The sequence below is a fragment of the Protopterus annectens genome, chromosome 5.part0 (genome assembly GCF_019279795.1).
Source record: "Protopterus annectens isolate FY-2018-M chromosome 5.part0, PAN1.0, whole genome shotgun sequence".
NCBI lineage: Eukaryota > Metazoa > Chordata > Ceratodontiformes > Protopteridae > Protopterus > Protopterus annectens.
The window spans coordinates 1,851,370,530-1,851,396,494 of record NC_056735.1 but is presented as its reverse complement, the minus strand read 5'-3'; the positions used below and the strand labels follow the sequence as shown (position 1 = coordinate 1,851,396,494).

The 25,965-nt window shown below is 44.3% G+C and overlaps 1 protein-coding gene across 1 annotated transcript in view; it reads right to left on the bottom strand.

Moving 5' to 3' along the window:
• INTS6 (integrator complex subunit 6) overlaps window positions 1-25,965 on the bottom strand; it is a 1,595,672-nt gene that overhangs the window by 287,038 nt on the left and 1,282,669 nt on the right. The window contains exon 15 of the mRNA XM_044071680.1: window positions 22,520-22,757. Within this exon, the coding sequence (XP_043927615.1) occupies window positions 22,520-22,757 (238 nt within the window). The remainder of the gene's footprint in view (window positions 1-22,519; window positions 22,758-25,965) is intronic.

Genomic DNA, 25,965 nt, shown 5'->3' with positions numbered 1-25,965 from the left:
GCCTTTAAGAATGAGTTTATTTTTCCTCTCCTGGAGGACCCTCGAGGAAAAAGCGTGACACACGCTGCATGACTCTTGTAAATGTTTTGCACCCAAACAATAAACACAGAGAGAGTGGTCATCTGTGATTGACATTTTAAAATTACATTTGGTGCATTTTTTAAAGCTCGAAGGCCTAGGATTCTGAGACATTATGACAATAATGCAGTAATTCTCTGACAGCAAGAACAACACTATCCTAACTTGACTTTCTGACTTAACCGACACTACAAAAATCAGTTTACAACTGCCGATTTAAACAATCCGGTAACAACAATAAACTCAAGGGGATCTTAAACCCCAAAGGTTTGAGAGGGGTTGACTGACCGAAAGGCCCTACAGATGAAGGAGGCCTGAAATCAGAACCAACGCCAATCACACTACAAGTTTTCACAAAAAAAACTCCAATCACTACACAAAGCACAGAGTAGCCGTTAAAACAGCTTTTTATGATAGGAACAGCAAATTTCTGACAGAAAAAAGTAAGTAAAATACTACTCAGCTCAGCCAGCTCGAGACCACGTCTTCGCTAGTTAGCGGCAAACGAGATCTGGGGGAATGGTAGTGGTGCATCCTGGGATATAGTAAGCTCAGCCAATAAGAGACTTCGCTCTTTGGCATAAGCGTGCCGAGTCGGAGCCGAGGGATCGGCTCCGAACCCATCAGTCAGAATGTAGGCGAGATAGGATCACATAACATCCTGTTATTCTATCAACTTTCTAAGTTCATTAAGATCAATATTTAAAAAGTGTTCTTATTTTTGGGCCTTCGTCCCCATGACGTGTGGCTTTTTTCTAAGAGGTTGAGAGGCATGCAATGACTAATGACCATTACATATCAAAGCAAAAAGAATATGAACCAAGTGCCAAATAACACACCAACTCCAATAAAAGAGCACTTGAAGGAAATAAGGCTGTAGACTGTAGTTCGTTGAATTTATTAAGGTAACAAGAAGAGCATAAACGCTAGAAACACTCCACACTGCTATGCTATTTCCAATGCACTGGCAAAGTTGTGTGGTGAGTACATGGTGGGGCTGATTCAAAGACAAATGTAGCACTGCCACACAACCAGGTGAAACTGCGTGGACAGAGACACCATGTGGGAGGATGCAGACATGTGCAGTGTTTACATGGAATCGCATGGGATACATGGAAAATCAACTGCAGTTGACAAAAAGGTTATCTGTAGCACTGACAATCGTTGCTACAGGAAGCATTCAGCAATCATCAGGGTACACAGCTGGTTTATCATAGGAATTTGCCTCATGAATACTACACCATTTCCCCAATGTTATGCTGTGACATGAGAAAGAGCCTGTGTAGTTCCTACAGGACCACTAATGAGAGAAGCAACACTGTGTAGCTGTTCTATGAAATGTCTCATTTCCCTGAGGTTCTAGTGATGCTGACTGTATTCACATCGCTACCAAGGTTCCTCCCATTTCACACAGACAACAGTATATCAACAGGAAGGATTTCCACTCCAGCTGCCAAATGGTGTATTATACACTACGTGTCTGTGTGCCATCCAGACAATTCACTTGATTCCCACATCTGGCACACATCTGACCTATACCAGTGATTTCTGTAGGGTGACTTCTCATCTTACTGGTGAAGCCGAATATGACCTGGAAACATAGCTCATGAATCTAAAACTCAAACTATAGAGCAATACAGCAATGCACTGCTGCATACCTGTAACATCAGTAAACATGTGTTTGGAGTGACAATGGCCTACTTCCATTGAGAAGATTCCTTCACAGAGACATGCAACAAGAACTTTGTTGTTTGAGCAACTATGCACAACACAGTAGTATGCAGACAGCTACAGCAAAGGCTTGCCATCTTAGGACAGGACAAAGCAGAGAAGGTGCTGTTCAGGAGCCATCAGAGGAATCAGCTGCAGAAGAAGACCATGTTAGTCAGAGGAGGGCATGACTAGCTGCAGCAAAGGCAAAGAAAAAGCAATATGATCCATTATTACAGGTCAGAACAGATAAAGCAAAGAATACAATTGATGTATGCAATAATACACCCAAGTCTATGCTCTACAGTGCACTGGCTGGCCAAGTTGTACTTTAGACATTACCAACCCAAGTAACACACAGAGGACAGGGCACATTCATCATCATATCTACAGGTGGGGGAGGGCACAGTGACAAGGATCAGTAATGGGCGCAGTGTAATGGTGGGGTCTAAGAATGTGGAAAAAGTGTGTGATATGGACAGGAGATTGGGGAAGCTGGGTATAACTTGTAGTGAGGGGGGTGGTACTTCCTGAAGGTGGCAGGTGTTCCAGGGGACACATTTGGCAGATGTGCTTCAACAGTGTGTATGCGCATATATGTGACAGGTGATGCAAGACCTCGGGTGGGAAAGATGCAGATCAAGAAATGGTTCTGTTCACAGCTATGAGTCCCCATCCAAGGAATGGCATTGGCACACCAACATCTGCCATCAAAAATTAAGGCAAACTATGAGACTGCCTGGTCATATCATGTGCCTGACTGCCATGTAAGCTACATCACCAGGCACACCACCAGTGGAGACAGATGAGCAGTGGCTACAGGAATGCCTGTTATGGCAGTAGTGAGGGCACCCATGCATCTGCCCAACATGCAATGCTCCCTCTCATACAGCATTATAAACAGGCCATGCAGTACACCTATCACTTCTTCCTTGGTAGTGGTGCTGCATCTGCCTGTACCTGGATGACACACATGCATATCCCTTGAATAATGCCCACCCAAAACCCATCTTAGGCAATAAGCAAGGAGAGCCACTCTCCTCCAGCTCCTGGCCCCCGTCTCCATACTCTATGGAAATGCCACTGTCCACTGCAGGTGCATGGGCTGCCGATAAGGCTGTGCCATGAAAATGGGTGTCTGGCATGACCTGTCCTTCCACTGGCTCTAGAAAATTGAGGGATGGTACCACAAGCCATACAGCTGTGTCATTGGGTGTGGGTGTTACTGGTGTCCTCCACAGTCACAGCTACTGACAGAGGCACCGTGCTCTCTAACTTTGCTACTGTAGGACTGCCACCATTGTCATTATCCAATGCAGCACTAACATCAAGCATGCCCTGTTCCATGGCAGAGGACCCATAACTATAGCTCCTCTGTAAGCAGGTAGATACAAACCGATGTCCAGCACTGCTAACATGCAACTATCTCACCTCCCTGTAATGTCTGAAAGTTACAGAGAACAGCTATGCAAACAATGCAAACAAATGTACCTTGAATTATATGTCTACATACTTGCATTTAAAATGCACCTGTAGAAGAGATATGACAATACTGAGCATCACTGAAATCACAAAGTACAGTTTTGTACCTACCATAAATGTAGATATCCGAGAGGTATGCATCTGCAGTCCTAACAAATGGGTTGTCCTGCCTCAGGCAGCCCTTCGGTCGGCCGGATTCCAAAGTCTGGGTCTGGCCTCGGCTGATGTCGCACTTCACCCGAGGTCATAGCTGCTGTTAACCGGGTATAAAGGCATCAGCCGACGCCATTTTCCTCAGTGTTTCTTGCCCCAGATGCCAGGTGCCCTCTAGGAAGGCTAAATTTGGATAAATGCAAATGTTTCCAAACAATAGAGAGCAAATAGAAATAAACATGTATATACATATATACAAACAAATACACCATAATAGATTCCCCCAGCTAGCTACAAGATGGGCAAATACCCTAGGAGTACCACAGAGGGGAAGGAGGGTGGGTAATCCTGACTGCAGATGCATACCTCTCGGACATCTACATTTATGGTAGGTACAAAACTGTACTATGTCCTTCAAGGATGCATCTGCAGTCCTAACAAATGGGTAGAATACCATAGCCAAACTGGGGGAGGAGGTACTAAGAAGATTATGGTGTAGTTAAGATCCCTTGCAAAACAGCAGTGGCAATACCTGCTCGGGATCTGGAGTATAAAGGTAGATTATAATGCTTGGCAAATGTATGCACGGAGCTCCAAGTAGCAGCCTCTAAAATGTCTTTGGTAGCCACTCCTCGTAAAAAAAGCTGTAGTAGTGGCTGTAGCCCTTGTGGAGTGAGGTCTGATGTTTTTCTGGAGTTGTCTTTCCATGATAAGAGTAACAAAATCTAATGCAATTTCCTATCCATTTTGAGATTGTCTGTTTTGAAATTGCTTTTCCTTCCATTCCTGTTGCATATGCTACCAGAAGCTGGTCAGTTTTCCTATTGTTCTTGGTTCTGTCCAGGTAGTAGCACAATTGCCTATGCACATCCAAGGTATGTAGTAGTCTTTCCCCCCTGTTCTGTGGGTTGGGGAAGAATGCAGGTAGGTGGATTGCTTGGTTTAATGATACCCTGGAGACCACCTTTGGCATAAAAGTAGGATTAGTTCTCATGGACACTCTATCCTGATGGAAGATAAGGAAGGGCTGTACTGCCATTAATGCCTGTAATTCAGAAACCCTTCTTGCTGAAGTGATTGCAAGCAGGAAAGCAGTTTTCCAAGATAAGTACTGTAATTCTGCTGTTGCTGCTGGTTCAAAAGGGGGAAGTGTCAACTTTTCTAACACAAAGTTCAAGTCCCATGTAGGCAATGGTGGCTTCCTTGGTGGCTTTACATTTTTAATTCCTCTCAGGAACTGCCTGAGTAGAGGATGAGAAAAGACTGGAGGATCCATGTTGTATTCTGCTGTGGTAAATGTAAAAAGGTCCTAAGCCTTTTCCTAGAGTCTGAAAAATCCTGGCCCTGCCATTGAAACTGTTCTCTCATAGCATGCAAGGTTTCCCCAAAAGAAAATTCCTCAGGAGGAGAGGCAGAAGGAATGGAGTCTTCTGCATCAGAGTCCTCATATGGAGAATAAGGACCTTCTGGAGGGTTTGTATTTTCTGAATCATCAGAGGAGTAATCTGTAGAAACTGGCTCAGGGGGCTCTGCTCTAGGCCTCTTCTCTGGAGGGGGGTGAGAGGCCCTGTCAGGGTGAGGCTGGGATCCCCTGATCAAAGAAATGAGATCCTCTGCTAGGCTAAGCATTTGAGTACTAGAGCTAGGCCTGTGAGAGGGGGTTTTAGCAGGCACGGTCTTTGTTGATTTAGCTGCTTTAGCCCAGGTAAAAGCCTTAATTGACATGGATGCAGGGGGCCTAGCAGCTCCACGTGCAGGAGTAGATATATCTAAAGGGATAGTATCCGATAAATCCTGAGAACCTGTAAGAGCAGGTTGAATTTCAGTAGCAGATTCAGCCATCCTGGATGAGGCCTCGGTAGTAGGAGGCATGCTTTCGGCCGAAGGAAGAACCGAGGACTCTGTTTCAGCCGAAACCGAGACACTCGTGGTTGGCTTAACAGCGGTTTCGGCCGAAACCGCGGACCGCGAGTGTCGGTCCTTTTCCTTACGCTTTTTAGCTAATTGTGAAGTCGGAGTCTCCGACGGCATGTTGTAAGCAAAAGCGGAGCCGAAAAACTCCTCTGCAAACTCCGACCGACGTCTAAGTGTCCGTCGGTTGAAGGAAGCACAGGCTAGACAAGCTGCTACGTCGTGGTCTGGGCCTAAGCAAGGTAGGCAGTAAGAGTGGAAATCTTTATGAGGTATTTGTTTCCCACAAGTTAAACAGTTATTCACTTTTTCTGACATCGGCTGAGGCAAGAAAGAGTCCCCAACGGGGTACTTAGCTTTTTAGAAGTCTTCGGTAGTAGCAATCTCTGGTTCTGACCGACCGGTACTTGCGAACAGCTTCTGCTTCGGGCGCCACGCGGCAAGAAAGACTGAGGAAAATGGCGTTGGCTGATGCCTTTATACCCGGTTAGCAGCAGCTATGACGTCGGGTGAAGTGCGACATCAGCCGAGGCCAGACCCAGACTTTGGAATCCGGCCGCCCTGGCAGGACAACCCATTTGTTAGGACTGCAGATGCATCCTTGAAGGACATCAGGGATGTCACTAAAATGTATTACTGACATAAGAAAATACTAGCCTAGTGCAGCTCCAAGGGATTTACGGGATGGTGCATTCAGTTCAGTTCCACATTAAGGCCTCCACCATAGATTGGGGCTCATTTCATTATCTCCAAAGAGAGACAATAGGAACTCCTCCATGGTGGTGAGCATAGTCTTTGACAGTTGGCCCCCACCCATGGTCATCCTCTCCTGTGCAATGGTGTGGACTTTGTTGCAGGCAAGTAAAATAATGTCATCAAACCTTTGACAAGACCTGAGGGGCTGCGCTGTTGTGGCCACCAACTACATTAACCACCACCACCAGCTCATGACACACATGTTTATGAAGGCCCAGTCATTTTTGCTTGTGCTCAGTATCTGTTGTCCCTGCTCATGGAGGGCCTGAAGTAACACACTGGTCTCCAAGTGAACTTCTCAAGGTGTTTCTACTTTTTTGATGTCATGCATCTTTAGTAAATGAAAGCCTGCTAGGTACACGTGTGTCCCCATTTAATATAATTGTACATGTTATAGTAAATCAGTGTGATAGTATTGATTCTTGGGCCTTCCTGACATGCCAAAGCTTGCTGCTGTCCTGACTGACAGTCTTTTCACCATCCCTCAGCTGGCAGATGTCCATTCAGACTGACATCTCAGCAGCAGGAGCTATCTTCAGGTCTTTCTTGTCGAGAATAAAGACTGTGATGGTTCTGAGGACTAGTACAACCTTCACAACTGCCCTGAGAACAGATAAAGGACTCTAACCTAAACAGAAGGAGGAAAGGGGAGAGAATAAATGGGAAGTTTGTCCTACCCCAACCCAAGGAAAAGAAGTAACAGGAACAGAAGGGAAGGAGGGTAGGTAAGGGTACTGCAACACTGATCTACTTGAACACTTACAATTATGGTAAGTAGAGACACAACTGTACTATGTTCTTCACAGTCAACTGCTGCAGTACTGAATCCTGGGAAGACTCCCATAACTTTTTAAATGGGTGGCTGGACAGAGACATTAGCTAGGGACAACAGGCTATGCAGAATGGTGAATGTGAACCCAGTTCTAGCCCTCGAATTGACCCAAGTGGGTAATGTTTAGCTAAGATGTGAACAGATGCCCAAATTGTAGCCTCAAGAATGGTTTGAATGGGCAACCCTTTTAAAAATGCAGTAGTGGTAGATTTATGCCTGGTGGAATAAGCTCTGACTTTACCAGGAAGTTGTTGTTACCAATCCATTTTGAAACAGTTTGCTTTGTCACTGGTATCCCTTGTTTGCCTTCAGCAAATGCTAACAGTGGGTCTGATTTGTTAGAGAAATTGGTCCTTTGCAAGTAACACCTCAACTGTCTGTGTAAGTCTAAGGAATGCAAAATCCATTCACCTTTGCTATATGGATTTGGGAAGAACAAAGGGAAGTGCATGGCTTGATTCAATGTCGATTCAGAAACCACCTTAGGCATGAAATAAGGGTGAGTTTCAAGGATGACTTCATCCTTATAAAATTTAGGAATGGCTCACTGCACATAAGGACTCAGTGCTCAGAGACACCCCTGCCAGAACTGACAACCAAAAGCAGAGTGGTTTTCAATATTATAAGTCTGATAGCAGCTGAAGCTTCCAGCATAAAATGGTGGCAGTGAGAGCTTTGCAAAGTGCAAAATTCAAGTTCCAGAGAGGAACATGTTCCCTTCTAGGTGGTCTGAGGTGAATAATCCCCTTGAAAAATTGCTTCAAGTGCGAATAAGAATAGACAGGAGGGAAACTTAGGAGCCAGGCTGAGATTGCTGAGGCATAAACCTTGATTGTGGAGTAGGATAAGCCTTGTTTGAATAAGCAGGAAAGAAATATGTTTGGCAAAATGCAACTGTTTAAGAGGCAGAAATATAACTTCTAAGTGTGTACATGTCGAACAACCACTTTCATTAGGTGGAACTCTATGATTCCTACCCAGCTCTTAACTAGCAACCCTGCAGTATAAAGTAATCCCACACAACTGGTCAATGTATTGGAGCTGTGGAAATATATGCAACAAATGTATATCCTACAGCTGTCCCTTATATACTGTTTTTGTGGTATTATTTATTTTTAATAAAATGTAGCCTGCTTCAGACAAAATCATTAATTATGTGGTCTTATTCAAAGTAGCTTTTGGGGACAGAGAGTGAAATACTACTACTGATCTATGGAATAATGCAATTTACAAAAGAGAGTGGAGATCCCCTGAATAAATGCACGTGCGCGCACGTGCACACGTACACACACACACACGTACACACACACGTACACACACACGTACACACGTACACACACACACACACACACACACACACACATCTTACTACTGACAAAAAGCTGTAAGATGTACAGGGATACCAGTAGGCTACACGCTTTTGTATGCTTGAAGAGGGATTACATGTGAGATGTTTAAGAGGTAAATAAAACTATAACCTCTATACCCGTATGTGACAGGCCAATCACTCCCATAGAACTCTTCAGTAGTATTCTGTGGAGAATTGAATAATCATCTTTCACAGGTGAAGCTCTTCAATTATAGTCAATAGAGAAATAATTCAGTGAAGTGGAACTGATTAATTTAACCAATGGAGAAGGGTGGAAAGTACAGTTTTGTACCTACCATAAATGTAGATGTTCGAGTGCTCATACAGCTGCAGTCATTACAGATGGGTTATCCTGCCATCAGGCGGGTCCTCGGTCGGCCGAATTCCAAAGTCTAGGTCCGGAGTCAGTTGTCGTCGCTTCTTCCCTGACGTCAGTGCGGCAGGGGTATAAAAGAGGCAGCAGACGCCATCTTCTTCAGTTTTTCTTCCCCAGATGTCAGGTGCCCTCAGAAGGAAGGCAAAACATAAATTTATGTAATCATGCAATATAGAATAATCAAAAAACATTAGTTGCAAGCAAATACACCATAAAAGAATACCCCAAATAGGTTGTATGAGAAGGTGTTTGTCATAAAGCCTGTCCTAAGAGGGGACGGAGGGGGGGTAACCTGGACTGCAGCTGTATGAGCACTCGAACATCTACATTTATGGTAGGTACAAAACTGTACTATGTTCATCATGCATACAGCTGCAGTCATTACAGATGGGAAGAATCCCAAAGCTAAGCAGGGGTGGCAGGCACTAAGTGGAACTAGGAGGAGCAAGGATGCCCTGCAAGACTGCTGTGGCAAATCCCGCTCTAGATTTTGAGTATAGTGGAAGGTGATAGTGCTTGGAGAAAGTGTGCACTGAACTCCAAGTGGCTGCTTCCAAAATGTCCTTGGTAGGGACCCCCCTGAGGAAAGCTGCAGAGGTAGCTGTGGCCCTGGTGGAGTGGGATCTGATGCATGTAGGCACAGTTTTTCCATGAAATGAGTAACAAAAGTGTATGCAGTGGGCTATCCATTTTGAGATAGTCTGTTTGGAAATAGCCTTTCCTTGAGCACCTATAGCATAGGACACAAAGAGTTGCTCGGATTTCCTGAATGGCTTTGTCCTGTCCAAATAATAACAAAGTTGTCTGTGAATGTCCAAGGAATGTAGTTGTCTTTCCCCTTTGTTTTGTGGATTAGGATAAAAGGTAGGTAAGTGGATAGTCTGATTCAAAGCTACACTGGATACTACCTTTGGCATAAAGGTAGGGTTGGTTCGTAAGGAAACTCTGTCCTGATGGAAAATGATGAAAGGTTGCATAGCCATGAGGGCCTGTAGCTCGAAACCCTACGTGCTGAGGTGATAGCCAGAAGGAAGGCTGCTTTCCATGACAAGTATTGTAGTTCTGTTAAAGAAGCTGGCTCGAAGGGAGGAAGGGTCAGCTTTTCCAATGCGAAGTTGAGGTCCCAAGCAGGGACTGGTAGTTTCCTTGGGGGTTTTATATTCTTTGCCCCTCTGAGGAACTGCCTTAAGAGAGGATGAGAGAATAAAGGAGGATCTGTGTTGTATTGTGCAGAAATGGCTGAAGCGTGGATTTTGATGGAGGAGAAGGAAAGTCCACTGTTTAACATCTCAGCTAGGTACTGTAAAATTTGAGGTAAATTTATTACCCAAGGATTTTGGCCCTTTTCTTGATTCCAGGCACAAAATCGTTTCCATTTGGCGGAGTAGGCTTTTCTAGCAGAAGGTCTTCTGGCCTCCAAGATGACATCCTGCACCTCCTTGGAGAGGAGGGACTGTTGGGAAATCAAGGAATTCTCCATGCAGCTAGATTTAGGGTTTTGAGCTGGCTGTGAAGGGTTTTGTAGTTGTGCTGGGACAACAGAAGAGGAACTAGAGGTAGGATCCATGGTGGGGAATGTGTCAGGCTCTTCAGGAGCGGATACCAGTGCTGTCTTGGCCAGTCTGGAGCAATGAGAATCATTTTCGGCCTCTCTGCTCTGGCTTTTAATAGAACTTTGGGCAGCAGAGGAAGAGGCGGGAAGGCATAGACTGTCAACGTTGTCCAATTGAAAGAAGGTGCGTCCACTTTCCAGGCCTGTGGATGATATGTCCTTGAACAGAATTTTTTCAACTGGTAATTTCTATGGGTAGCAAAGAGATCTATGTCTGGCTGTCCCCATGCCCGAGTTATCTTTATGAAAACTTGAGGATGCAACTTCCATTCGTGTGGATCTGTCATATTTCTGCTTAGGTTGTCTACCAGTGTGTTTTCCTTCACTGGCAGAAATTGTGCCTGTAGTTGAATTTGCAATTCCAGTGCTGTGTTCCATAGGGTCATGGCTTGCCTGCACAGGGGGTATGAATGAGTTCCCCCCTGTTTATGTACCACATCGCTGTGGTGTTGTCTGTCCTTATCAATAGCTGGCCTGGATGTAGTAGGTCTTTGAAGGTCATAATAGCATTTTGCACGGCTAGCATTTCCTTTTGGTTGATGTGTAGGTGCTTCTCTTTTTGGGACCATTTTCCCTGAATGCACGTGGTCTGAGGCGTCTGTTGTGATGATTTGAGTTGCTTGAGGTACACAGAAAGGGAGACCTGTGTTTCTTTGGCATGCTTGAGCCCACCACAGAAATTCCTTTTGAAGGCATGGAATGAGTGGTATAATTGTTTCCAAGCTGTGGCTGTGTTGAGACCATAAGTTTTTTAGGTACCACTGAAGTTTCCTCATATGCAGCTTTGCACATGGGATTAGTAGGATGCAAGATGCCATGAATCCCAGAGCCTGCAGGACTTTCCTTGCAGTCAGCCTGGTGAAGGTTGCCATTTTGCTGAAGTATTGAGACAGTTGCCCTTGTTTGTCTGGCGTGAGGTAGGCCATCTGGGTGGTTGTATTCAAGCTGGCACCCAGGAAAATTATTTGTTGAGAGGGTATTAGTTTTGATTTCTTTTTGTTGACTGTGTATCCCAGAAAGTTCAACAGTTTTATTACAAACGCCAGGTGTTTCAGTAGTATGTCCTTGCTGTCCGCTTGGATCAGGCAGTCGTCCAGATATGGGTAGATTTGTATTCCTTGTAGTCTGCAGAAGGCGATTACTGATGCCAGGCATTTCGTAAACAGTCTGGGCGCAGTAGATAAGCCAAAGGGCAATGCAGAGAATTGATAATGGGTTGAACCTGCAAGAAATCTGAGGTATCTTCTGCAATCTTGTCTGATAGGGACATGCAGGTATGCCTCCTTGAGGTCCAATGTTACCAGTCAAGACTCCTTGCCCAGCATGGGAAGAAGCTGCTGTAATGTGAGCATCTTGAATTTTGGTACCTGTAGATATGTGTTTAGGATGGATAGGTCTAAGATAGGTCTCCAATCTTTGTCTTTCCTTGGTACCAGGAATAGTCTGGAATAAAACCCTTGACCTTGTTCTTTTGAAGGTACCTCTTGAATCGCTTTCATGTCCATGACAGCTGAAATTTGTTTTTGTGCCTCTGCCCTTTGATTTTGTGGCAGGTTTGGCATGCCTCTCATTTTTGGAAGGGTGTGAAAATGGAACCTGTAGCCTCTGTCTATAATGTCCAGAATCCATTTGTCTTTTGTAACAATATGCCAATTTTTTGAGAATAATGCCAGTTTTCCGCCCAAAGGTGCTGCCATTAAAGCTTTGCTTGGCAGGTATAGGGGGAAGTCATTGTGTCTGTTTTCTAAATGACTGTGATCTATCTTCTCCACCTCTTGGGGTTGGTGCTTGCCACTGTCTGGCTCTGAAAGATCCTTGAGGTTGCCCTCTACCCCTTGGGCGTCTGTATCTGCCCCTTTGAGGTCTGTCCGTGACTGGAAAGGACCAATTTTTTGAAGGCCAGTTTCTGCTGAAACGTGGAAGTTGTACCTGCAGGAAATCTTTCACTGTTTGCATTGATTTCGCTTTTTCCTCCATTTTCTTTAGTACCTCCTCAGCTTTAACACCAAACAATACATCTTTTTGAAGAGGTACATCTAATAATTTAGCTTTGACATGATCTGGTAAGGCTTGCTCTTTGAGCCGAGCATGTCTAAGTATAACAGACCCCGTAACAGCAGCTCTACATGAGGCCTCTAAAGCATCAAAACCACACTGCAAGGTATGTTTACCCACTTGCTCTGCACCATGCAACAAATCCTGCAACTCTTTTATATCTGGTTGTTCTGGTTGTGTCATTTTGCTTTTCAACTGAGATAACAAAAACTGTTGATACTTTAACATATGGAACTGACAGTTTAATGCCCTCATGGTTAAAGTGGCCGAGGTGTACACCTTTTTCCCCCACCTTTCTAAAGCTCTGGAATATCTCTCTGAAGGTAATGGGTTTTTAGCAGTAGAGGCCTTAATTCCCTTGGGACCCTGTGAAATAGTTTCTGGGTCAGCAGTATGGCTTTTGTATAGGAACTGGTGTGAATCAGGAACCCGGTAATACCTGTCTGGTTTAACAGGAGCTGGAGGCAAAGAATCTGGATTAAGGCTGGCCTCCGTGTACACATCATCCAATATATCTAAAACACGAGGGATAGCCGGGGGCCTATGCTGGGGGAGCAAAAGAAAATCCCTGAGCCTTTTCTTGGAATCTGAGTAATCTTGGCCTTCCCAGTGAAAGTGTTCCCTCAAAGTATGTAGGGTTTCCCCAAAAGAGTAGTCCTCAGGGGGGGAGACCGAGGGAATAGACTCCTCTGCATCAGAGTCTTCGAAAGGAGAAAAAGCATAATCCTGGTCCTCAGAATGTTCAGAGGTAATAGAGGCTTGATCTGAGGAAGGGTAGTCTTCCTCTAATCTGGGCCTTTTGTCAGAGGGGGGTTGAGAACCCCTGATAAGAGTAATCAAATCCTCAGCCATTTTAAGCATCTGTTTTTTAGGCATGGGGCCTTGAGAGGGGGTCTGAGGTCCCTGTTTTTTGGTTTTCATGGCTGCTTTAGATTTAGTGAAAGCTTTAATAGAGGAGGAAGGCCTGAAGACACCTTGAGAAATGGCAGGCCTGTCTAAACTCTGAGTTTTCCCACCAAGAGTGGCGTCGGTATCTGTAGTAGGAATGGGGACCGAGGAGCCTGCGACCTCAGGTACTGAAGACATCGGTAATGTTGCGTCATCGGTACTCAGGGGCTGCGTAGGTGCCTCGCTGAGAACCGGAGAACCGGTAGTCAGCCTTAGCGTGGTGTCAGTAGTCGGTGCGGACCTCGTATGTCGGTCCTTATCTTTGCATCTTTTACTCAAAACTGGAGTCGGAGTATCCGACGACATAATATAATTAAATTTTTTTACCAAAATAGTGAAGGGCGAATTCCGCCCGGCGCTTAATAGTGCGCTTGTTGAATCTAGCACAAAAACGGCAGGCCGAGACGTCGTGCTCTGGGCCTAAGCAAGGTATACAGAAAGAGTGGAAATCCTTATGCGGTATTTGCTTCCCACATGAAATGCAATTATTAACTTTGTCTGACATCGGTCTGAGGCAAGAAAAGTTTCCCCAACGGGGTACTTAGCTTTCAAGAAGACTTCGGCTGAAATATTTTCGTAAATCTCAGGAGCTGGCCGACCGGCACTTGCGAACTGCTTCTGCTTCGGGCACTGCGCGTCAAGAAAGACTGAAGAAGATGGTGTCGTCTGCCTCTTTTATACCCCTGCCGCACTGACGTCAGGGAAGAAGCGACGACAACCGACGCCAGACCTAGACTTTGGAATTCGGCCGACCGAGGACCCGCCTGACGGCAGGATAACCCATCTGTAATGACTGCAGCTGTATGCACGATGAACATATATAATTTCTGAGCATATGACTGTGCTAACAATAAAAAATCAAATAAATAACATAGGGTTTCTGTAGAATGCATCATAGCAAGTTCTTCTGCTCAGCATTTGTCAGGAAAAACAACCTAACCTAGATGATTAGAAGTGTTTACATCTTACAGTCTACTCTTCCTGATTCCTACCCAGCTCTGAATTATAAAAGCAGCCCTGTGCTGCTGGTCAGTGTTCTGTGGCTGGAAAAACAAGTGATCAACCACTGCCTTACAAAGCTCAAATCTGCACAGTTGAATAAATTTAGCATTCAGCAGTATGAAGCAGAGCTTTGACTCATCATCATCAACAACCCCCTTTTTCCCATTTTCTACATGGGATCGGGGTATAATGTTAAAAAGTGTATAGTCTACAGCTGTCCCTTACAATCTCTCGATTCAGTTCCGCACTCTTACCTTCTTCAACACTCATGCAAGTGCCTGAACCATCATAATCGGTTCTCTTTGATCTTTCCTGCAACTGGAAATACTTTTGCTTCTGTTCTTATGTTCTCACTTCATCTGTCCCACAGTATGCACCCTACCACCTGTCTCAGGCACTTCATCTCCATCACCTCTAGCTTCCTTATCTGCTCTGCCTTTACTGCCCAGGTTTCTGTACCATACAGTAGTACTGGTCACACCACTGTTTTGTACGATTTAACTTCATAATTCTGACAGCCACATCCCTGAAACAGCTTCCATGAACTGCAAACTGCGACTTCTCAAAACCGTGAACGCCGATGTTCCGAATAACAAAATCTCGCCCCCTTTCTGACCTATGGTAGCACTTGTTTCAGTGTGGAGCAGTTGGAAATGTCTACGCTCGCTGTTTTTTCAAAATTTAGAGAAGTCGGTGGGACAGAATTCACTGAAACAGTTTGTGTATCTGCACATTCGTAGGATGCTTTCGACAATATGAAGGTAAACCATTTTGTACACCTTACTTTTCATTTTCTTTGGGATTCTTCTGTCATGCACTACACCTAACATTCTATGGTAGTTTGCTGCAGCCTTCTGATTCTAGCCCTGACCTCTTCATTCAGGCCTCTCTTCTCCTCATCCACCCCTTCCAGATAAATGAAGCTGTTAACTGTTCAACTATCTTCCTTTCTGTCTCAATTCTCAGCTTCTTCTGATTTCACCAATTTGATGCCATTACCACTGCCTTATCTGTGCTTAGTTTCATCCCATGTGCCTTCAGTTTTGCATTCCATTGCCCTATCTTTTGCTGAAGTTCTTACTCAGAGTCTGCCTGCAATGCCACATCGTCTGCATACAGCAACCTTGTTATCTGGTCCCTCACATGTTTGCTAATGTAATCCATCACCAGTATGAGCAGCAGTGGGACTCAGAGCTGAACCCTGATGCACACCCACTCCCACTGGGAAGCCCTCTGTGAGACCGAATGCTATTCGTACTTAAGACATTGGGTCCCTATACATAGCCTGCACAAACTCTACCAATATTTCTGGGATGTTGAACCAGCACAGGACTGCCCAAATCAGCTTTCTTGGGACCATGTCATATGCTTTCTCCAAGTCTAGGAATGAATGCCCAGTCGGACTTTTTCCCCATCTCTAGCCTCTTCTCAACTATCTGTCTCACTGCAAACAATGAGTTAGTTGTGCTGCATCCTGAACTAAATATGAACTTCTCATCTCCCATCTTCTGCATATCTGTTTATCAATCACCCTCTCCAGAACTTTTATAGGTTCATAGGTAGGTACTAGGCTATCTGCCCGAAGGCATTTATAAGCCTAGCCAGAGTGCATCAGCTTTCGCCGCCCCATTGATTAATTAACTGAGCCTCTGTCAAGCAAAGCCAATGAAGTGATCCCAGGGGTGCACTTTCTGTTACCCATCCACTCGTCAAGGCTTCTCTTGAAGAGTGTTAGTGAGGGGCTCTGCCTAATGTAGTTAGGAATTTTGTTCCAAAGCATGGGGAGTCTCTGTGACAGGAATCTATCCCTCCAGCATGTTCTATTTATTGTTGTGGCAAGGTTTAGCTCACTAGAGCGCGTGGCTCGCAGTGACTTGGATTTCTGTAGGTGGAACATGTCCATCAATTCTGAGTTGGACATGGCTTTGTAAGTCAGGCAGAGATCACCTCTGAGTAAGCGATATGCCACTGAGTACAGCCAGAGTTTTTTCAGTCAGGGCTGCATAAGACATATGTTTGAGGCCAGTAATCCTCTTCGTGAGGTGCTTTTGTGGTCTTTCCAGCTGTGGGAAGTGTCTTGTGAGGTACATCCCAAATGGGGCATTGTACTCTGTGATGGGTCTGATGAGTGACGAGTAGAGAGGCACTATAACCTCTTTATTTCTAGATGCGAACCTCTTCGTAATTAGATGGGCCACAAAGAAAGATTTCCCAACTACTTTGGCAATATGATTGTCAAAGGAGAGATTACTATATACCTGGGTCCCCAGATCTCTTTTTACCTCTTCTGTATTAAGGGGGCTGCCGCCTATGCGGTAATTTGTGGGTGTTTTGTTTTTCCCAAATGGGATGACTATGCATCTTTTGGCATTTAGCTTGAAGTGTCTGTCTCAGTAAGGCCTTTTTGAAGGATGTCCGTGTCAGTCGGAGAGTCAATTATGGCTCCCAGTTTGCAGTCATCGGCGAACTTGGTTAGCCATAGTCCTCCTGTGTTTGCCTGTACTTCTGAGAAATATATGCCGAACAGTAGGGGTCCCAGAACAGAGCCTTACGGGACACCACTTGTGACTGGTTTAGAGTCGGACCTGGAGCCCACTATTCTTACCATGTGAGTTCTGTCTGTAAGCCAGTTGGCAACCCATCTTGTGACGTAGGGGTTTATGTTCAGGCTGGTGAGTTTTTCTATAATACCAGAGTGAGGAATGGTGTCGAATGCCTTGGCAAGATCAAGGTAGGCTGTGTGAACCACCTTTCCCTCGTCTATGGCCTTGGTGACTGTCTCGAAGAAGTCAACCAGGTTTAGTAGGCATGATCTGCCCTTAATAAAGCCGAACTGGGTCGGGTCAAGTGTTTAGAGGTTCTCAATGTCTTTGTTAATGAGTTCCATGATGATGCGCGCCATAGCTTTGCAGACCAGGCTAGTCAGGCATATGAGGCAACAGTTACCAGGGTCAGTTGTGGTCCCTCCTTTGTGGAGCGGAATAACCGTTGCTGTGCGCCATTCTATGGGCACGTAGCCTGTGGAGAGGCTAAGGTTGAACAACGTGTTTAGGTGGGGGGTTAGTTCGTTCTGTAGTTCATGCAAGATGCAGTCTGGGACACCATCTGGCCCCATTGATGCTGTTTTTGGCTTTTGAAAGGGCTGTTTTCACCTGTGCTTCTCTGATTTCCGGGACACTACACTTTTCCTGTATTGTTGTGGGCCCTTTTGAAGGTGAGAGGGAGGTGACGTTTGCACTGAATCTATCTGCCAGGATGTTGGCAATATCAGTAGGTTCAGTATATTTTGTGCTATTTTGCACTAGCTCAGAGCATATCTGCGAGTTGCCACTTAGATTCTTGACATAGCTAAAGAAGGCTTTGTGGTTATCTTTCGAATCTTTGGCTATTTTTCTTTCGAAGTTAGCCTTGGATGATTTTATGAGGGACCTTAGTTTCTTATTGATACTGATCTGGCATGTCTTTCCTTCTTGGGATTTGCTTTTTTTCTGAACTAGTTTCCTCCTTTTGTTGTATAACCTGTTTATGGCAGGGGTCCACCAGACTGGTTTCCTTCTCTTAGGGGAGTGAGTCTTGGTTTTGCTAGGGATGGCATGATCCATGTATCCTTGTAGTTGCTCATAGAGTACAATTGTAAAGGATTCTGCATCTTGGGCAGTATTATCCTTTAGCGTGGGGGCTGTGAAACCTACCACCTCTGCCTTAAGTAAGGTGAGGTTTGCTTTAGAAAAGTTTTTCACTGTGGTCTCCTTGGTTGGGGGTGGTGGTGGGGTGTGGACATCCAGGGTGATTAATTTATGGTCTGATCTAACCAGTGACAGGTTTACCTCCGGTATGGAACACCTGTCACTCATGTTGGTGATGACCAGGTCCAATATGTTGTGGCCTCTGGTAGGGGAGTTTACCAGCTGATCCAGGGCATTTGAGTTGATAAATTCCAGGAAGCGCTGAGCCTGGGAGTTTGTACTCAAGTAGTTTTTCCAGTTAATGGTAGGGTAATTGAAATTGCCCAATATTAGGGTGTTCAGTTGGACCTTCATGTTTTCCAGTGTCTCCAGAAAGGCGGAGTGGTGTTCCCGGGTCATGGAGGGTGATCTGCAGCAGGCCACAATTTGCACTGCAGATTTGCCTGATGTTAATTGCACGTGGATGTTCTCAGAGGTATCATGCTGTGCCACTAACCTGGAGGTGTAGGTATCCTTGATGAATATGGATACAGCCCCCTCCTTTTGTGTTTCGGTGCATGTCCTGTGGCCAAAATGTGTGGTATGAGTTGTAGCCCAGTAGTGCTGGAGTGCTCTCTGGAGCCTTGAACCAGGTTTCAGTTACTGCACAGATGTCGACGTTCTCCATACTTAGGAGTGCTTTGAGCGCATGCATTTTGAGATTTAAACTTCTGGCGTTGAGTAGCATAACCCTCATTTTTTTAAAAAGGCTGTGCAATGCGACAGGAGTTTGATACCTCTGTACTGCCCACAGTTTCTTTTGATGACCTCCTGGACTTACGCATTCCACCACCAGTGTAATGTGACAGGAGTTTGATACCTCTGTACTGCCCACAGTTATGGGTGTCTCCTTTGTTCTTGCACACTGGCATGAGTATGTGTATTCTCCAGTCATCTGGGATATGCCTTTCTCTCCACACTGCTATGAGTACCCTCAGGAGCCATTTCTCCCCTATCTCACCCAGCATCTTTATCATATCTGACCTCATCTGAGCCTGCTGCTTTCCCTGACTTTATTTTCCTTATTGCTGTTCTTACTTCTTTTATGGTGAGCTCCTCCTTCTCTCATTGTAGGCTTTGTTTGGGGCAGTATAGCTTCTGTAGGGTTTTCTTCATTCAAAAGCAGCTGGAAGTACTCCTTCCATCTGCCTTTGATGTCCTGTGGATTGGTGAGTAGGTTATTGCCAGCATCCCTTATGAAGGGTATCTGACTATCTTTTTTATCCTTCTGTATTTGCCTTGCAAACTGATAATAGTTTATTTGTGCCACTTACTTTCTATTTGGAGCTTTTCTCCTCGGGCCTCTACTGAAAACGGATATGTATCCAGCTAGACTAGCCCGGTTAACAAATGTAAAATAAATAATAAATATAAATAAATAAGCTGGTAGAGTGCATCTGATGCCCTGTTCTTTGCTATTGCAACTCCTTTCTTAGCCTCTTTGTTAGTTAGCTAACCAATATTCCTTCCAAGTATGGTAAGTCTTTTCTATCTCCTACTTTTTCCTGCACTCCGTCTTTCTTTTGATGACCTCCTGGATTTACGCATTCCACCACCAGCTTTCCTTATGTACCTTATTTCCATACCTGCCTTGGCCACATATCTGTTTTGTGGTCCTTACACGTACTGTTTTGAGATGCTGCCATTCTTCCTCAACTCCATCTATCTCTTCCTCTTCTTGGAGTGCTAGAGCCCAGAGTAATTCTTTGAACTGTAGTGCTTTCTCTCCAATCAACTTCCAGGTCTTCAGCCTGGTCTCTACTGACCTTAGAGCCTTTTCTGACCACTTCCTCCAGCTGATGATGGCAACCAGTTGTTTATGCTTTGGGTCAACTGTTTCACTGGAGATGACTTGGCAATTACTAATTCTACCCCAAAGCAGTTTCCTTACTAGTTGGAAGTCTACCTGAGTTGCATGTTGGCCACTCTTGTATGTGATCTTGGTACAGTCTCTCTTTCTGAATCATGTGCTGGCTACTATCAAGCCATTTGCCAGACCAAAGTCTAGAACAGGCTCTCCTTTTTTATTTCTGTTACTCCAACCATGTGGACCTAGGCAGTCCTCATATCCTGCTCTTTCTGTCCCAATATGTGCATTCAAGTTACATATTATTAACATCAAGTCATGTTGTTCTGCCTTATCTAGTAGGTCCTGCAACTGCTGTTTGAATGCACTGTTCTTTTCACTATCACAACTCAGTTGTGGGTTATAGGTTGAAATTATGAATACCGTCCTATCATTAGGCTGGAGTCTGACTGTTATGAATCTGTCACTAATTCTGATGAAATTCTTAAAGCTCTCTCTCACCACAATTTCCACATCATTTCTACCCGGCCCTCCTCCTGAGTAGTAGACTCTGGATCCCAAGATGCATTGCCCTTCCATCTTGGATTTTGGATACACAGAATGTCCAGCCTCCTCCATAGCATCATGTCATCCACTTCCAAAATCCATCCTCTCAGTGAACCTATGCTGGGTGCAGCAATTCGTAGTTCATGTTTGGCAAGTTGAATTGTTTTACACCCAGCTTTCACTCAACAGAGCTATCCCAGGTAACCCAAACTAGGCAAATGGACACCAGCTGGACAGTAGCTTACTGACCCAGGGTTATTGGGCCTTACAGTGGGCACACAAAGACCCACTTCCACCATTAGCATGGGTCCCTGGCAAAGGTTGGGTCCTCAACCCACCTATCAGTGGCAAACACCCATGCCGATTTGGCAACATTAGTCACCATGGCTGAATCATCTAGAACCATAATTTACACTGTTGAGTGGCTAGTCCTGACACAGCACCCACAGTCTGTCATCCTTGATATATCTTGAGGATACTGCAGATGCCCAAAGCAGTTGGTCTATACAACTCTTCCCCCACAGGGCACCATGTAGAGTCTGTGCTGATGCCCACAGCTCCCTTCATTGGTGAGTTTGAGAAGGAAACACTCAGCATGTTTTAAGGATGTGAGTGGAACCCCACAGAGACGCAGGTAGAACATGCAAACTCCAAACAGGCACTGGCCACAGGTCAGGATTGAACATTTTACCTTGTGCATGGGAGGCAAAGACCTTAACCATTATGCCAAATGGTCTCCACCACAGGTTTATTTGCAGAGCTTTGACTGACAGCAGAAAACCAAATCTAATGTGGTGCACTGCCTGCAAGAAGCAGAGGAATTAACTGTACTAGCAAGAATGACATGGGATTCTGTACTCTTGAGTATTGAGTGACTACAGCATTCATCTGCCCATAATACAGCATTAAGGTAGCAGCAGAACATAGAATTCAGTGTGCTGCAAAGCATGCAGAACTCAGTAGAACCGTCTGAATTGAAAACAACTACAGGATCATAAGACGTTACTAGGCTAATGGCCCTAAAGCCTTTTTCAGCCTAGCTATTTATGCCTCAAATTTCCCAGTTAACAATGCCCACGGGCTAGAATGGCTTTAGTATTTACCTGTGACTTTTTATTTTTTTTTTACTTACAATCTCTGGATAACGTACAGCAGTACATTTTAGTGGGAATAAATGTGCTACATTTTATATGGGAATTTTTTTTTACTAAAATAACTATGCACCAACATTCCCCACAATAAAGTATAGTTTTATGAGGCAATATAACATTGAATATACTACATTTAAATCATTTCAGTACAGTGGACTTGCTTTTATACTAGCTCATAAAGCTACACTTTGCACATCTACATGAATAGTGTAATACAGTGATCATTTATTACCTACAGGTGATATACCTTGCACAGCTCAACCAGTGTTGTAATACAGAATTCAGTTAACATGTGGCAGCGCAGTAACTCCTAATATTAATCAACAATGCTTTGTTATTACTCTTACCTGTGCTGACATGCAGATCTTTTACTCATTAGCAAATTGCTCTGACACAAGACATTTTACTGAAGCAGTTGTGCCTGTGTATGTGAGCAAGCAGGTGTATGCTGCATTCAAGTTTTTTGCTAAAAACTTTGTGTTACATCAACTACAGACAAAGGGGGGGGAAATAAAGGTCTCTGCAAAAAATGTTGTTTCACTTAAAGTCGTTAAACTTAAAATAAGGTAGCTAAAGTAAAGACTAACTCAGTAGTGACAGCATAGTTCTGACACAGTGAGCTTAGCAAGCAAATGTGCCTTAGTTGTTGTAAATCTGTGCCCAGTATAGAACTGTATTAAATCACAATTTGCATTTGACAAGCTCAGAAGCTGTTCTAATAATCAAGTGCCATTACCATCCTTTTCAAAATGTAGTTCTTTTTTTCATTTGTCATACTATAAAAGCAGAACAGCAAATATCCACAAAGCAGTGAAGCGAAGAATGATGTCTGTGTAGATAAATAGTTGTGGGCTATGAAATTCTGGAAGCACTGGGTTATGCAGTATGTACAATTTAACTACAACATTAATTTAATTGATTTTTCACTGTGGTAAGTATAAATTTTAAAATTCGAAAATTTATACAAAGCATGCAGAGATGATTCTAACAAGGATCATTAATGTACCTTTACGAACAGGAATAGGTCTGATGAGTTCTGCCTGTACTTCTGCAACAATTTTGGGCGGTGAATCTTTTTCTCCAATGTTATTTGTTATGGCAGGTGTAGCCTGCAACCTGCCTCGGAGTAGTGGAGACATGCACCTCCTCCTTTTGTTAATGCCATGCATATTTGGTTCTCCAGGTCGTTTGCTTTTACTCTGAAGTCCTGAAACAAACTCATCTGCTTCATCTATCATCATACCCTGCAATGACAGAATTTCACAGTTTTTTTTTTCAATGTTTCTTTTGGAACACCCTTCCATCATTTATTTACCTTCTCTATTATTAAATATCCAGTCTGATAACAACAAGGAAATAAACAGATTAAACACACATTCAGACCTATAAACCTATGTTAGGGGATTAAGAGACTCTGGAATGTCTGTACTGACATCTGTAGTTCATTACATAACTGTGACACATGACAGCTGATTATCACTATTACGTAGTAGATAGACTGATGAATCTACGCTGTCTGTATGTATACATGATATAGAAGAAAGATCTGAACATCTACTTTCATTCCTTACTTGTCTAGTAAACTCTTTTGATGGCAAGGGCTGTTCGGGGGTCCCTAAAATGGTTGGATGCAACCTGAAAGCACTGGATAGATGCCATATGTTAGTGCAAGATAAGGCCCAGAAACGGGACTATCATACTGATCAGTTGCATTACAGTCCTGCTTCCAGGTATTTATTTTCCTTTTCACCATTTTATTAATTACAAGATAAACTCTTTAATTCTGTTAAACAGCCTGCCATGCAGTTACACCTGATGCAGTGACACAGCAATTGGGTGCTGGGATGCCTGGAGACACAACTACAAAATACAGAATTTTATTTAACAAGAAGTGTAAACCATGGTTTATGTCATGTATGCCTTGCTGTTCCCTTGCTCATAATGTCAATCCACTGCAGAGGGCACCTGTTTACTTATGAATATAGGAAATACAATCAAAGTGTTTTCAAGCAGCATACTTAGTATCCGGCAACACATTCTCCAAGGGTGGAATGACCTAGGGCTCCTCATCCTTCTTGCTCAGGTATGTTCAAGGCATTTCTGAGGTGAAATGAGAGAAACTACAGACCAAACTACAGTGGACATCATCTGCCTTAGGGTCTCCCCACAAAAAAGGGGGTCACTGATAGAAGTGCAGCAGGAAGGGGTGGTCTCATTATCCTTTATGAACTCAGAAATAAGAACCTCGGGGGCTATAAAATTCCCCTTCCCACAGAACGAGGAGTGAGGAAGTACCCTACCCAATCTTAACTCCAGATAGTAAGTTTGAGCTCCGATATCATGCAAGGTGATGATGGTGCGACAGGCAAGCACTAAGGGATACAAAGTAAGGCCCTACTGCCACAGAAAGAGCATAACAGAGGTAGCACGTCATCTTGAAAGGCTTACACAGGGCCTATGTACTAGCATTAGCTTATGTTCCCTGAGTAGATGTTCCAACCTACACCTGCAATGATACATCCCACCACCTGAGAGACAGCCAATATAGTCTAATGGCTGGCTGATCACATGGACCCAAATAGTGCAGGAAGATCTGCCCCAGCTAGTGATCATGCTCTTTTCAAAGAATGATGGAGAAGAAGACATCTCAGTCCCAAGTCCAACCACTAAGCCAATGCCAGGAGAATGAAGAGACTGCTCCTCATAAGAAAACCAGCTGACACTCTAACATGGGTAAGGTAGTCTGGACACCTGAAGAGGAACCCTACAACACAGTTGCCAAGGTACAACTTGTGCATTCTTCTGATGACTTCCAAGATGGCTGCACTCTGATCAAAATGCTTATTTAAGCTCTCCCAATGTAAAAACAGAAAAGTACAGTTTTGTATACTTACCGTAAATGTAGACGTTCGAGTGTAATCACTGTTGCAGTCATCACACTTGGATTATCTGCCTGCAGGTAGCTCTCAGTCGGCCCGAATACCAGAGTCTTGGGATTTCTGCATCGGATGCTGTCGCCTTATCCATGACGTCAGGTTGTCAGGGGTATAAAACATGTAGCCAACGCCATTACATCAGTTCTTCTTGGCCCAGATGTCAGGAGCCCCCAAAACAGGAAGCAATAAAATGGCATGGAACACCTCCAGTAAAAAGTAAATACCATTTCCATAAGATATGGGCATAAAAGAGGATAGGTAGAAAGTACAGAAAGACAGGGGGCTGGAGGGAGGGTAACCAAGACTGCAGCAGTGAATACACTCGAACATCTACATTTATGGTAAGTGTACACAGCAGTACTATGTTCTTCGTGTTTCACTGTTGCAGTCATCACACTTGGGTTGATTCCCAAATCTGAGGAAGGGTGGAGGCAGTCAAGAAGTAATAGGACCGGCTAGCAGGCCTTGTAAGACTGCTGTGACAAATCCAGCTCTGGATTTAGAAAAGATAGGTAAGTGGTAATGCTTGGTGAAGGTGTGTACAGAACTCCAGGTTGCAGCTTCCAGGATTTCTCTGGTAGGAACTCCCCTGAGAAAAGCTGTACAGGTTGAGGTAGCCCTAGTGGAATGAGGCCTGATCCCCTGTGGGGTAGGTTTTCCATGGTGTTTGTAGCAGAAATGGATGCAGTGTGCTATCCATTTAGAAATGGTTTGTTTCGAAATGGCCTTGCCCTCTGCCCATGTAACAAAGATGACTAGCAGCTGGTCAGATTTCTTGAAAGGTTTAGTCTTGTCAAGGTAGAACCTGAGCTGTCTGTGCACGTCCAAGGAATGTAGGATCCTTTCACCTTTATTCTGAGGATTAGGAAAAAAGGTTGACAAATGGATGGATTGGTTTAAAGCCATACTGGATACCACCTTGGGCATAAAAGTTGGGTTAGTCCTGAGGGAAACCCTGTCTGTATGGAAGATAATGAAGGGTTCCACAGCCATAAGGGCCTGTAACTCAGACACTCTTCTTGCTGAAGTGATGGCTAGCAGTAAGGCTGTTTTCCAAGAGAGGAATTTTAACTCTGCTGTAGCAGCAGGCTTAAAAGGGGGAAGCATGAGCTTCTCTAGTAAAAAGTTAAGGTCCCAGGCAGGAGTGGGAGCTCGCCTTGGGGGTCTTAAATTGTTAGCTCCTCTCAGGAACTGTTTGATCAGAGGGTGAGAGAAGAGGGGTGGCTCAGTATTGTAATGAGCTGCGATGGCAGAGGCGTGAATCTTAATTGATGAGAAGAATAGGCCTTTGTGGAGCAGCTCTGCTAGGTAATCTAGGCTTTGAGGCAAGAAGGGCATGGCTGTGACCTTACCTTGAGACTGGTTCCAAGAAAAGTACCTATTCCACTTTTCTGAATAGGACTTTCTAGTACTGGGCCTCAAGGATAACATCCAGCACCTGTTTGCTGAGGGTTGCTGGTGATGTATTCAGGGAATAAGCCAGGCTGCCAGGTTCAGGCTTTGCAGCTGAGGATGC